This window comes from Zootoca vivipara, chromosome 8 (genome assembly GCF_963506605.1).
Source record: "Zootoca vivipara chromosome 8, rZooViv1.1, whole genome shotgun sequence".
Lineage (NCBI taxonomy): Eukaryota > Metazoa > Chordata > Lepidosauria > Squamata > Lacertidae > Zootoca > Zootoca vivipara.
Window position 1 is genome coordinate 6303336 of NC_083283.1, and position 14071 is coordinate 6317406.

A 14071-nucleotide genomic window follows, 5' to 3' on the forward strand; every position below is an offset into this window, starting at 1 on the left:
AAAGTTCGCTTCAGGTTAAGTATGCTTCAGGTTAAGTACAGACTTCCGGAACCAATTGTGTTTGTAAACCGAGGTACCACTGTATACAGTAGTACCTGTATTTTCATCAGCCCAAACACAAATGGTGTCCCTTTTTTAAAGAAAACTAAGACTTTGAATTTGGCCACCAACTTTTCAGGTGGACCTCTGGTTGTTATAAGTGAAGCAGTTGCGAGGGGATCATGAAAAGCACACTTGTTTTGCGATTTCTTTTAAACCTTTTTGCAGTATCCTTCTGTCTGGAAAGATTTCACTCTTCACCTAAAAGTCTCTGTTCAAATGATTAGGTGACACAGTTGATCTATACCTCTGTGGAGTCTGCAGCAGACAACACAATCTTGCCTTAATGATAACTGCAACTTTCTGAAAACAATAAATTTAGAAGGGAAAACACACAAACAAACACACCCCTTTGGTTGCAGATTTTTTCCAGCCAGAACTCACTTGAACTCTCAGGTGGGCACCATTGCCATTCTAAGAGAACATGTTGAGTTCTGGTACCTCTTTTTCTAGAAAAATAGTGCTACCTTCAAGTATATACTGCTATTATTTGAAGTGAGTATGGTAACCACGGGGGGTAAGCATTGACAAAATGTCTGGTTTTCAGGGCATGGTAATTGCATGTGTTAGTTCTGTTTACATGTGAGGTATGTAATTTCTCGTATATCTGTTCCTAAGTTGTCCACTGCCATCCTCAGTTTTGCCAAAATACTCTGGTTTCTGTGAACATTGATCCACTTCAGGCATCCCCAAACTTCGGCCCTCCAGATGTTTTGGATTACAATTCCCATCTTCCCCGACTACTGGTCCTGTTAGCTAGGGATCATGGGAGTTGTAGGCCAAAACATCTGGAGGGCCGCAGTTTGGGGATGCCTGATCTAGTTACAGGTAGGTAGCCGTGTTGGTCTGCCGTAGTCGAAACAAAATAAAAAAAATCCTTCCAGTAGCACCTTAGAGACCAACTAAGTTTGTCATTGGTATGAGCTTTCGTGTGCATGCACACTTCTTCAGATACACTGAAACAGAAGTCACCAGACCCTTATATATAGTGAGAAGGTGGGGAGGGGTATTACTTAGAAGGGTGGTGGAAATGGGTGATTGGCTGATAGGAGTGGTAAACCTGTTGACGACTGTTAACGACTATAATTGGTCTTACAGGAAAAAGCAAGGGGTGAGATGGCTAAAAATCATGTATAGTTTTATCATGTATAGTGAGATAAGAATCCAATGTTTCTAAACAGACCAGGTCTCTCCATGGTTTTAAGTTTGGTAATACAGTAAGTTGCAATTCAGCAACTACTCTTTCCAGTCTATTTCTGAAATTCTTTTGTAATAAGACAGCTACTTTGAGATCTTGTATAAAATGTCCTGGGAGATTGAAGTGTTCTCCTACTGGTTTCTCTGTCTTGTGATTCCTGATGTCAGATTTATGTCCATTTATCCTTTGGCGTAGGGTTTGGTCTGTTTGTGTAATATAGAGAGCTGAAGGGCACTGTTGGCATTTGGTGGAATACACAATGTTAGAAGATGACCAATTAAATAGTCCTGAGATGGTATGTTTGATGATGTTGGGGCCAGTAATGGTGTTGTCCGGGTGTATGTGGCAGCAAAGTTGGCATCTGGGTTTATTGCAGGCTCTGGTACTAGTGTCCATGTTAAGTCTGGTGGTTGAATTATTGTGGGTGAGGAGTTGTTTAAGATTGGGTGGCTGTCTGTAGGCAATGAAAGGTCTTCCTCCCAGAGCTTGAGAACGAGAGCTGTCATTGTCTAGGAGAGGTTGTAGATCTCTGATGATGCGTTGTACTGTTTTAACTTGGGAGCTGTACGTGATTACTAGTGGTGTTCTGTTATTTTCTTTTTTGGGTCTGTCTTGCAGCAAGTTCTCTCTGGGTATCAGTCTGGCTCTGTTGATCTGTTGTTTAACTTCATCAGGTGGATATTTTAGTTCTAAAAAGGTTTGCTGTAGATCTCTTAGGTGAGAGTCTCTGTCTGTAGAGTTGGAACAGATGTGGCTGTAACGTAGGGCCTGGCTATATACAATGGATTGTTTGGTATGTTTGGGATGGTAGCTAGAAGCGTATAGATATGTTTGTCAGTCAGTTGGTTTACGGTATAAGGTGGTGTCTATATGCCCATCCTGTATTTTTATTGTTGTTGTTGTTTAGTCATTTAGTCGTGTCTTGTACTTGTCCTCCTCTCTTCCTCAATAGCATGTTGGACGCCTTCCGACCTGAGGGGCTCATCTTCCAGCGTCATAACTTTTATATGCCTGTTGTCTTTGTCCATGGAGTTTTCTTGGCAGGGATACTGGAGTGGCTTGCCGGTTCCTTCTCCAGGTGGATCACATTTGGTCAAAACATAACTTCTCTAAGTTATTTAAGCCCCTTCACCACGACAAGGCAGTGATCCATGAAGGGGCCTGTATTTTTATAGTAGTGTCCAAAACATGTATTTCTTGCATAAATTGGTTCATTGTTAGGTTGATGGTGGGGTGAAAGTCATTGAATGTCTGGTAGAAGGTGTCCAGGGTCTGTTGACCATGTGTCCAGATAATAAAAATATTGTCAATGTATCGCAGGTACAAGAGAGGTTTGAGTGGGTAGGAGTTTAGGAAATGTTGTTCTAAATCTGCCATAAAGATGTTGGCATACTGTGGGCCATGCGGGTGCCCATTGCTTTGCCACTGATCTGGAGGAACAGGTCATCACCAAATTTGAAGTGGTTGTGGGTAAGGACAAAATGGCAGAGTTTGGTAGCAAAGTCTGCTGTGATTTTATCTGAACTGGTGCTCCTTATGGCTTGTAAACCATCGTTGTGTGGGATGTTGGTATACAGAGATTCCACATCCATAGTGGCTAGTATAGTATTGTTAGGAAGATTATTCAAAGATTGTATTTTCCTCAGAAAATCTGTGGTGTCACGTATGTAGCTGGGAGCACTGATGGCATATGGTTTCAGAACAGAGACGATATAGCCGGAAATACCCACTGTAATAGTGCCAATGCAGTACCTGAGTATGGGGCGTCCTGGGTTTCCTGGTTTGTGTATTTTAGGTAGAACATAGAAAGTTCCTGGTCGAGGTTCCGCTGGTGTGTTTGTGAGGATCTGTTCTTGGATGCATGGGGGTAGCTCCTTAACAATCTTGTTCAGTTCTTTTTTGTATTCTTGTGTGGGGTCTGAGTCCAATTTTATGTAAAAGACGGTATTGGAAAGTTGCCTGTGAGTCTCCTGGATGTAATCAGTTTTGTTCATGATGACGACAGCTCCACCCTTATCCGCCTCTTTAATTATAATGTCTGGGTTGTTCCTGAGATTATCTATGACTCTCCTTTCAGCATGGTTTAGATTTTGTTGTAAGCGAAGGTGTTTTCTGGTCACATCCGTTTGGATTCTGTGGTGGAAGCAATCGATGTACAAATCTAGTGTGGTATTATGTCCATCAGGAGGGGTCCATGTGGAGTCCCTTTTTGTGTAACATTTTTTCGGTGGTAGTTGGTGGCCAATATTCTGTTCATTAATGTGTTGGGAGGGTGGTGGTTGTTCCCCAGTAGGTTGAGAAATGTTGTGTTGTGAAAATGTTGTTTGTTCTACTTTGTCGATTGTTCTTGTGTGTCTTGAAAGTTCTCATTCAGGCGTAAATGGCGGAAAAATGCTTCCAAGTCCCCGCAGAACTGAATCATGTGTGGGGATTTGGCAGGGCACAATGAGAGTCCACGTGGAAGGACTGATTCCTCAGCTGGGCTGAGTGTTTGCTGTGAGAGATTGACAATATTGTTGATCTTGTTGTTTTGATTAGTAGCCTGTAGGCCGGAAAGGTTAGAGAGTTTTTTGTTTTTCTGTTTTTTCAGTAACTACAATTGAGAGTGGTAAATGGTTTGTTTTTCCTTGTGGAACTCTTGATTCCTGATAGAGTTGAACAGTACAGAGAGTTCTTCCTTTACCTATTAGCTTATGTTTAGAGTACAGAACATTGAAATAGAGTTCACTTTATGATTGGATATTTACATCTTTTATTTTGGTAAAATTCATGAGTAATCTCACCCCCCTCCCACAGGTTATTTTATTGGATTTTTACTTTGTTTTAGAAACTTCAGATTTGTTAAATTCTTCTTCTAGAGGGCTACATACTTAACATATACTAGTTGAAATCTAATGTGTGTATACTTGTAGCACATATGGTTTTTAATTGCTTGGAAGCTGCTTAAGGTGGTTTGGGCCAAAAGGTAGCACCTGATGTAAATGATAAACATTTAAGATTTAGGTGTATATTTTGTGCAATTAATGGACCTTTGAGATAGTGGTGGGAAAATCACTCATTTTCTGCAGGGGTCTTAACTCAGCTCTTCTGCCAAACTTTGATAAAAACCAGTTTTCGATTATGAGTGAAGGTGGTTCCTGTGGGCTGTATGAGTCATTTTATTCTAAAATCACATTTCATAATATGGTTTCTAAGCAATGAAAGAATGAGAGGTCCACACTAATTTTAATAAAGCAGCTGCATTACAATCAAATATCAATAGATAATAATCAAATTAAATTAATGCCCTCCCTTACAGTATAACATCTCCATTTCTAATTTAATATTGTGATGATGTTTAAGCCGATCTACTTCTGAGTGTGCATTAGAGAGTGACTATGTTCAGTTTTTCAAGTAGCTAACTTGTGGGAGACTTTTTGCAACAACGTAATACTTCCTTAGCAAAGGGGGGATAAAGATTACTGTGGGAACTTCAAAACAAACTGCTATATGAATACAGTATGTACTACAGTATAGTGTTTGATGTGGTTACTAGAAGAACCTGAAAATATGATGTTTTGATATCTGCCAGTCAAAATGTGAGTCATATTTCTATGATACATTAATTACAACAGTTGTATAGCAAAATATGACTTGAACAAGACCACATGAGTAACTAGAAGAGGTTAGAAACTTAAAACCAAGAATTTCAACATCTCTGCCTAATTTATTCCTCTCTGGGCTCTACACAGTGTTCCACGCTGGATTTCAATGGAGATCATATCCATAATACATACATTTTAATCAAATCTATTTATCTGCTTCTACGGTGGATGTCTGCCGTTTTCCAAATTGTTTATGTTTGTGGGTATGCATTTGCAATTTACAATTGTGTGTTTTAAAGCTCTACATTTTAAAATTGCCTCCTGGTTCTTTACTTAGTCAAGCTATTCAAGATGGTAAATAACTTGACTGAGCGGGAGGGGAGGGCTAGATGGATTTGTTTGCATGAACATGTATGCACAGAGGAATAATGGCACCCTGGTTTAGTAGCCAACTGCAATTGAGTTTGTATGTCTTTCTGTATGGTTATTAATTACGATCTGTTCATATGTCGTTCTAGAAGTGCATGGACATTAAATAAGATCAATGGCCCTTCCAAATTTGTTTAGGAATAATTTTGTTTACAAAAAAGCTAAATATTTACAAGGTGGCTACATCATTTTGGGCTTGTTTCAGTTCTGTTTGCGCTTTGTACCACTGATGCTTTTCTGATGTGATGGAAATTGCCGTGTGACCTGTAAGACATTGTTCCATAAAACTTCTCCAATAATAATTGTTGTTTTCTACTGCAGTATGGCTATCCAAGTTGACAAGTTCAACTTTGAGAGCTACCCGGACTCCCCTGGTGAAAGAGCACAATTTACAAACCCAAAGCAGCTGGAAGAAGAGAGACAGCAAGCAAAAGGTCTGGAGATCAACAGCAAGTTAGATATTCTTTGGAAAATCATATCCTTTCAGAAATACTATTTTCCCCCTCCTTAAGATACTCTTGTAGCAAGCCTGTGACCTTTAATTCAAATGATTTCTGTAAAGAAGTTTGAAAGAGAACATGGTTTAAAAATTGATCATTAACATAATTATAGAATTCTTAAACTTAATTTTAACTCTTAACTTGTTTAGATTTTTCCAGCATGTTCAGTACGATACCTTGCAATCCTTTGATTCAAGTGGGCACACTCCAGGGTTCATCTGTTTTCTTGAATAATGCAAGATAAAGAACTGTGCTGTGTGTCGTGGAATTGCCTCTGAGATGGCACAGTGCTTGAGAATGTCGCTTGGGAGATGGATTATGGCACCACACTGGAGCCCAGCAGTAACTGAAACACAGGGTCCAAGGCTGCAGACAGGATTCCTTGGAACAACCTCTCATGGCAGCAGGGCCTTTATGGCAAGAGTTGGGATCTTTCCATGAGCCCGAGGATCTAAATTCCTCCCACAATAACTCATTGGTCCAGTAGTAAAGGTGGCATGTAGGAGGAGAGACCGTCTTCAGGCCAGGGACTTCTCCATGCAGGGGTGGGGCCTGGGAAAGGCAACCTAGAGACTTTAAAGGGGTCAGTTGGGCCTTTGTTGGAGCAATTTGTGGACTCAGAGCTGTCTGTGGTGCCGCCTTGTTGGCCTGCCCTGTGGGCTTCTCTGCAGGACCAGAACAGGGCAGATTAAACCATCTCCTGACCACAATTCAGCTGGAAGGTATATCGAGAGGAGGCTGCTAGCAATAGCTTTCAACATTTTAATTGATTCCTGTAGGAGCCGTACTCCAAAAGTGCTGGAGGCAGCTGTCAGTCAGAGCAACTTTGAACAGGACCACAGCGGCCCATTGATTTAAAGCAACACTTTTCTTTATTTCTACCACATAAAACAGTTTATGTGGTCTTCCCTAAATTTCAGCTTGTACCATTGAAGGCATCTCCCTGAAACATTTTTTTAAAGGAGCACATTACCTACTTACACAGTTGGTATCAAAGCCCAAAGATGGATCACATTGCTTCTTCATCTAAACCCCAACTCCAAATATGCTGGCTATACTTGTCAATGAGAAAGGGAAGCCTTTAGTTCTAGGGAGGAGAATCAAAGTACCGGGCCCCTCTGTCCAGCCTTCACGATTCTCCCCTGGATGCACCCTTCACTGGCCTGCTATGCATTCTGCTTGAATGGTTTTGCCCTGCTGGAATGTGTTGTTGAATAATGCCTCTTGCTTGTCTGGATATATAGATATATATATCTACACACGTGTTCATGCATAGAAACCTCAGACCTGTGTGTGGCTGGAATGTAGCACACTAGACCAGTGTTTCTCAACCAGTGTGCCTCCAGATGTTTTGGGACTACAACTCCCATCATCCCTAGCTAGCAAGACCAGTGGTCAGGAATGATGGGAGTTGTAGTCCCAAAACATCTGGAGGCACACTGGTTGAGAAACACTGCACTAGACAAATGAAATGAAATTAGCATATTGCTTCTGGTCGCAAGGGAATTGAACCCCCAGCTGAAAAAGGTTCCTCATCCCTATTGCTTATCACATGCATCTGCCCAGCTTGCTGCTGTGCGGTGGTGTACATGTGAAGGTGCATAGGAATAAGTCCTTAGGATTTAAAATACAGATTGAGATATTGTTTATTAAACAGCATCATATACAGTGGTACCTTGGTTTACAACCATAATCCGTTCCAGAGGTCCGTTCATAAACCAAAACATGTTGTAACCCAAGGTGCGCTTTCGCCAGTGGGGCCTCCAAAATAAATTTGTTCGTAATCCCAAAAAATGGGTTGTAATAATAATAATAAAAGTTCACAAACTGGGACACACACTTCTGGGGTTGACGTGTTTGTAATCCAAAACGTATGTAAACCAGACTGTTCACAAACCAAGGTACCACTGTAGTGATTTTTATAGTTTATATTACGGATCCAGTATTGGGAGGGGGGGTTCCCTCCACCTCCTGTTTCCTAATGAGCATGTGCTAATAGCATCTGCTGTTGTCTGCACACCGGAATCTTGTTGTTGCTATTCAGTACTTGAACAGATGGCATACCATTTTGAGATTGGCTAATATTTGTGAGTCTGTGCATTTTATTAATATTTTCTAAATATTTAGTGGGTTATTCAAAAAAAGTACTATTTTGGAGAGCTGTTTGGCAGCATTTGAGGAGCAGTTTTGGCAAGCCAGTTGGCTCCTAGGTGCTTAGAAATGGGAAGCAGCACTGCTAACTGTTTTGAGCATGTCCTTGGGGGATCCTGTCATCTTCCATTCTTGTGGACATGACCAAGCCAGTGTAGATGTCACTGAGACAGGAGTGCAAACATGCTAGGAATGTGGGCTTTGGGAGTGCAAACATGCTGGGAATGTGGGCTTGGGAGAGCACATCTTTTATTGGAATTCTGCCCTGCCATGAGATACACCAAATCCTACTGATGCAGCACATGTGGAAGGCGTCGAGGTGTCACTTCTGATGGTTGTAAGTTGCCCATGACTCACATCCATAAATAACTAGCAGTCTCTCCCACCGACACTGAGCTGGACAAGTGTATTGGCAAGGCAGCTAAGGCAATGGCTCATCTCTCCCCAAGCAATTGGGCTTGGGGGAAAAGCTCCAGTGCTTTTCTCATGACTAATTGCTGGGGGGTGGGAGCGAGAGATGTTTGTGTGTTGGAGAGAGAGACAGAATGAATGAATGCATGCATGCATGCATGAATGAATGAATGAGTGAGTGAATGAATATGTGTAGTGGAGCATGAATGAGTTTCTGCTATATGTAAGAATGGATGTCTATGACAGAGACTGTCCCACTACTTTTTGCACTGGCCTTGCTCCCACCTCTTATATGCGGCCACTAGAAGGTTAGCCACAAAGGAATGTTGGCCTTGGGCAGAAAAAGATTCCCCATCCCTAGTGTAAATGTTTTGGTTCATTAAAAGAGAATGTGAATGCCAAAGGCAAGATGGACACAATGTTCACACCTTCCTATGGCGATACTAGAAGCCCTTGAGCCAAGTTGGATGAACGAGACAGTTTTAAGTGGGCTTTCTTTTGACATCTCCATAAGCATTTTTTAAAAATACTGGAGAGAAAATATTCTCCCTAGGGAGGTTTGCCTTGTGCTTTCATTATACACCTTAGGCACCAGGTGAAAACGTTCCTCCTCAAACGGGTCTTTGGCTGGTTGACTTCCAGTACACTTTTAAATGTTTCATCGGCGGGTAGGCTTCTTGGTTTGTTTTTGCTCTTTTTGCATTATGTATTTTGTGTTTTTATCTTGTATTTTTATGCTGTGAACCGTCCTGAGATCTGCAGATGAAGGGTGGTATAGAAATTTAATTGATTGATTGATTGATTAAAATAATAGTGTGGAGGAACACACAACAAATGTGTTTGGAACGATAAAAATGCAATAATAATCAGTATTCAGAAAGTTCAGAATGCAAATGAGAGGAAATATTTATGGTAAGATGTATTCATTAATCACTTTAAGCAGTTTTCCATTAGTATAATTTCTATTTATGAATATGTGCTAATTCATTTATGCTTGAAGTAGAACTGGGATGCATTCATTCACTTGCACCTTTTCACATAGGAAGTGACAAGTGAGACAGAAATAAACATCTTCATAGCAAAATGCCCGAGGTCAAACTGCATTGCAGAGTGAAAGCAATTCAGGGCTTTAAGGCTCAGTGCAGGGGCAGTGGTGGGAAGAATCTCTACCCACCTGCCTAAGCAGGAGGATATTTTATTAATGCAATATCTCAAAGTAAAAGTTGTCTTGTTGGTATAGTATCTTGGAAACAAGTTTGTTTCGCTTTGCATCCAACTTTATTCTAAAAAATATGCTATCAACTTTTTTCAGTGACCTTAAAGGTGAGCATTTAGTAAATGTAGCTGAGAATTTGCACATTTTACTTCTCAGTGCTCATTATAGATAGAAACTACCTGTCGGTACATCTGGATGTATTGGGGTTGGGGTGGGGAATGGACCTTCAGATCTTCAGGCTCTACATATAACCAGGAGATAAAACGGTTTTGCTTCCAGTTAGTGGTAACAGTGGTGTTACCTGCAAAAGCAGAAGTAATTTTAGTGGAAATAGGTTGTCTAGAACAGAAACCTTCATGGGGGAAGGAGGACTTGTTGAAGTACTAGAGCATGTATCGAAGGTCCCAGGTTCTTTCCTTGGCATCTCCCATTAAAAAAGCATATTTGATGTTGTTGCTTTTGCTGCCTCTGCCATCTTTTTGCTGCCTGCTATAGACCTTCCTCTTTCAACAAGGCTTTTAATTTGAGATCTTCCCTAGTCTGCATCTATATGGGGATTTTAAAGATGCTTTTATTGTTTTATCAATTGTTGTTTGCCATTCTGTTGGGAGGAAGGTTGGGGTATAGATTAAGTAAATAGATAAGCCTGGGAGAGCAAGGCTGCTATAGTGCTCTCCTGAGCACTTGGACAGTTGCTGCCTGTTGGAATATATAGTGCTTGAAGGTTAGATAGGCCAATGACTTCCCTTATTATGTATTATTGAATATGAAGCAATATCATCTATACCTGTGATATCTGTGCCACTTGACTCAGAAAACAAGTATTGATCTTGTCCGTCCTGTTCAGGACTGACATTTCTCTTTGCTCTTCTTTGGCTCTTCTTTCTGTCCAATAACAACCTAAAATTATTCATAGAAATTGCAGCCTTAAATGTTGCATTCATGTATGTTTTCTTTTTACGAGCTGCATCCGTCTCCTGTGCTCCTTAACTATCATTTACCCCTCTTTGAAGCGTGAAGGAGAAGCAAGCATAGAAGGGGTTCTCAATCAACTGGTCCTAGAGCACTTGCAATTGGCTCCTCTCCAGTGGGGTGAGTAATGCTGAAAAAGATTGATAATTATATACATTTGCTTTATGTTGTGGTGCTTCTTACAAATGTCAGCTCTACACAGTCACTGGGTAACCTCTCGAAATGTTGAACAGTGATGCAGCTCTCAGCTTCCATTTTCTATTATTTGCTAAAAATCAGTGGAGCAGGGTGACTTAGTCTGAGGAATTTCCCCTTGGTTTCGTTTACTTGGTTGTAGGAAATCATTCATTATCCTCAAAACTAATTGTTATTGTTGGGCTATAACTCTGCTGTCCACTATATTGTGGTAGAGATTTGCTCTTAAAAAATGCTGTTTTTGTGTGTGAAATGCATATAACTCTTGTTTGTGGATAGTAATTTATGTGGGATATTTCTTACTGATTTAGGATCAAACCATGTTCTCAATTATTTGATTTTCAGTGGGGTTTTTGGGGGGCGTTTCTGTTCAGAGAGCAAACACATGAAGAATTATCTTTGTAAATTGAAAGAGGTTAACATTTGCATTATGGTGTGTTGGAAACAGCTGTAACTGCAAAACTGCAGCCAAACTAGATGGGAGACACACATGGCTCTCCTATCTGTTTAGCTATCTATGAAAAGTAGACTCCAGATGTTGCGACCTTGCATCAGGAAATGCTGAATATGGCTGCTTTTCGTAAGTTATTTGCATACAGGTGTTGGCGAGAAGTGGGTGAGCTTTCATTGAAAAGATGCCATGTTGAAAATATTACTGCACACTGCATCTCTTTTGTTAACCTGCTTAAAACTCATGTGCCTACACAGTAATGCTTGTTTAGACCTAGATTTCCCCTGGAACATGAAATGGTCATATATATTGTTGGACGCCACCCCAATCTCTGAGCAGTTCAAGATTCCAGGCACTTATGTTGGAATGAGAGGCAGTGGAGACTGTGGTGTCTTTATGATATAGGGTTTATTTATACACACACACAGCTTGAGCCTATGATTGAGGGGCTAACAGCATTAGCATCCCATGTCTTGCTACAGCCTTGGATTCAAGCAAAAATCAAGCATGGCTCTCACTCCCAAGCTTCTGCCTGCAGCCTGCTTCTAGCCCAACTCTCACATACACAACACACTCTGGCTTTTGTGTTTCTCATACACCCAACCTGTATTCACTCAGCAGTATCGCAGTCAACACAAACACACTCTTATCTGCAGGCAGATATCAGACAGGTCAAACAAACTTACAACATATGCACAATTGCTGGCTGGAAGAGCAGACCAGGCAGGGCCCAGGATGAAGTTACAACCATTAGTTATGTGTTCATGTACCAAAGATGCAGAACAGAATATGTGGTTTGTAAAAGATAATTGGCAAAATTCTGAAAGCATGTGGAATTTAATAGGCTGCTCTGAAAGATAAGCAATATGAAAGTTTTGCCTTGTGGAAAACAAGGATACAATATTTTGGCTGACGTAGCAAAAGCGGTTTTGCAGAAGTTGAGAATAAAAATAATGCTAGGTTTACGATTGCTGGGAAAAAATGTGGCTTAGGGGCAGTTTTGAAAAATAGATAAGAGACTCAACCTTTGATAAAGACATTTTAACAACTCAGCAGCTGAGTGATAAGCACTTAGCAGTAAAAAAACAACTAAGACATAAAAGATATTTCAACTGAATGATGGCTTTATTATTTTTACATCAAGCTCTTTTTTAAAAAAGCTACAGGTTGTTGGTGCTTGTTTTATGTTGCATAACATGGCAGAATAATTCTCTTCCTGTACTGGTCTTGATTTTTTTAAAAAATGTTGTTGTTGTTGTTGTTTAGTCGTTTAGTCGTGTCCGACTCTTCGTGACCCCATGGACCATAGCACGCCAGGCACTCCTGTCTTGCACTGCCTCCCGCAGTTTGGTCAAACTCATGTTCATAGCTTCGAGAACACTGTCCAACCATCTCGTCCTCTGTCGTCCCCTTCTCCTAGTGCCCTCAAATTTAATAATGTTCAATCCTGTGTACTAGTTTAGTCTGAACAATGGGAGCATTGGAAATTGCCTTAGAGCAACTCAGACCATCGGTCCTTCTAATCTGGTACTGTCTACTGTGGCTCAGTGGTGGTTGTCCACTGCTACCCCATCCCTATTGTGTAATGTCAGGATCTGAACCTGGGACCTGTATGTGTAAAACATGAGCAGTATCGCTAAGCTACAGACCCTTCCCTTGAGATATTTGGCAGCAGCATCCGTGGAGTAAATTTGGACTAGGAATATTAACCTTTTGCAGGGTGAGTGTTCGTAACCTTATACCAAAAGTCTCATTACTGTAAGCCATGGTTATAAAGATTAGCACTGCAGGCATATTAACTGCTTTGAAATCAGTAATTATATTGAAATATAATTACTTGAGCCTCCTGCTTCTGTCCACAAATATCTACTTATTGCTAGTTATGATTGGCAAAAAGCAGGGTGGAATAATCATTGCTGTGGGAATCACCTGTTGCAGCAAAGATTGTTGTGACATCAGAACCTTTCTTTTATTTATTTTAAAATACCTTTACAGGAACTTATTGCAAAGCACTCACACTAGGCTTGTTTTTTATGGGCAGGCTCAAGGTGCATGGTACTTCCTCAGGCTTTTTTTTTGGGGGGGACCTTTGCTTTTAATGGTTTATAGCTCAAACATTTGCCAACCAGGTTATTGTGAATCATTTGCTCTAATAAACAATCTTCCTATTTCTCCTAATTGGGCAACATGAGTTGTTTCTGTTTGGGACTGTTCTCTCGGAGGAAAAACCTGCTTACAGAATGGCAGGAGGGGCTAATTTTATGCACCATTTCAAATTCCACCTGTGGAAATTGCTTCAGAACATCAGAAACATGATTATTTGAGCAGTTCATCTGTATAACTTTAATGACTGAGAATGCTAATAGAAATTGCTCTGTGTCTGCCGAGTGCACATTTTTTGAGGCTTTCTATGGTCTTGCACATGAAAGCTGCAGAGCTGACATGAATTCGGAAGCTCTGGCATAGTCAAGGCAGGAGATACAGTACTTCTTTCAAATTCTTATAAACGTGTACATAATTTGGAACATTCATGCCATTTGCTTTTTAAATCCACCCATCTGCCAAAGAGCTCAGGGTGGCGTGTGGACCTCCCTTGCCTTCCTCACAGCAACCTGATCAAGTATAAAGAAACCACCTGAAACACCCATGCCCCCCTTTTATGACAGTTTTATGTTGATGACAATGGTGCATTGCTCACTTGGTAGCAGGAGGCATCCCATGTCAGTCATATTCAGGACAAAGAACCATACTCTCATCCAGTACTTTTTTCCTTTAAAAATGCTTAGGGGTACTCTCATTTTCCTACTCATATTGAAATACTGCCCCTCAATGAGGCCAAACTTAGATTCACAAAATGTTTAGGGC

At 40.7% G+C, this 14071-nt stretch overlaps 1 protein-coding gene across 2 annotated transcripts in view; it reads left to right on the top strand.

The window, feature by feature from the left end:
- Positions 1–14071, top strand: part of TRAPPC9 (trafficking protein particle complex subunit 9) — a 247185-nt gene that overhangs the window by 90910 nt on the left and 142204 nt on the right. The window contains exons 20-21 of one of the 2 annotated variants that reach the window (XR_009557981.1): positions 5632–5784; positions 10589–14062. Coding sequence is in view for 1 of the 2 variants with exons in the window: in XM_060277575.1 (XP_060133558.1) it covers positions 5632–5784; positions 10589–10680 (245 nt within the window). In the remaining variant the exon portion in view is untranslated. The remainder of the gene's footprint in view (positions 1–5631; positions 5785–10588; positions 14063–14071) is intronic. The other variant, XM_060277575.1, reaches the window with a different exon arrangement.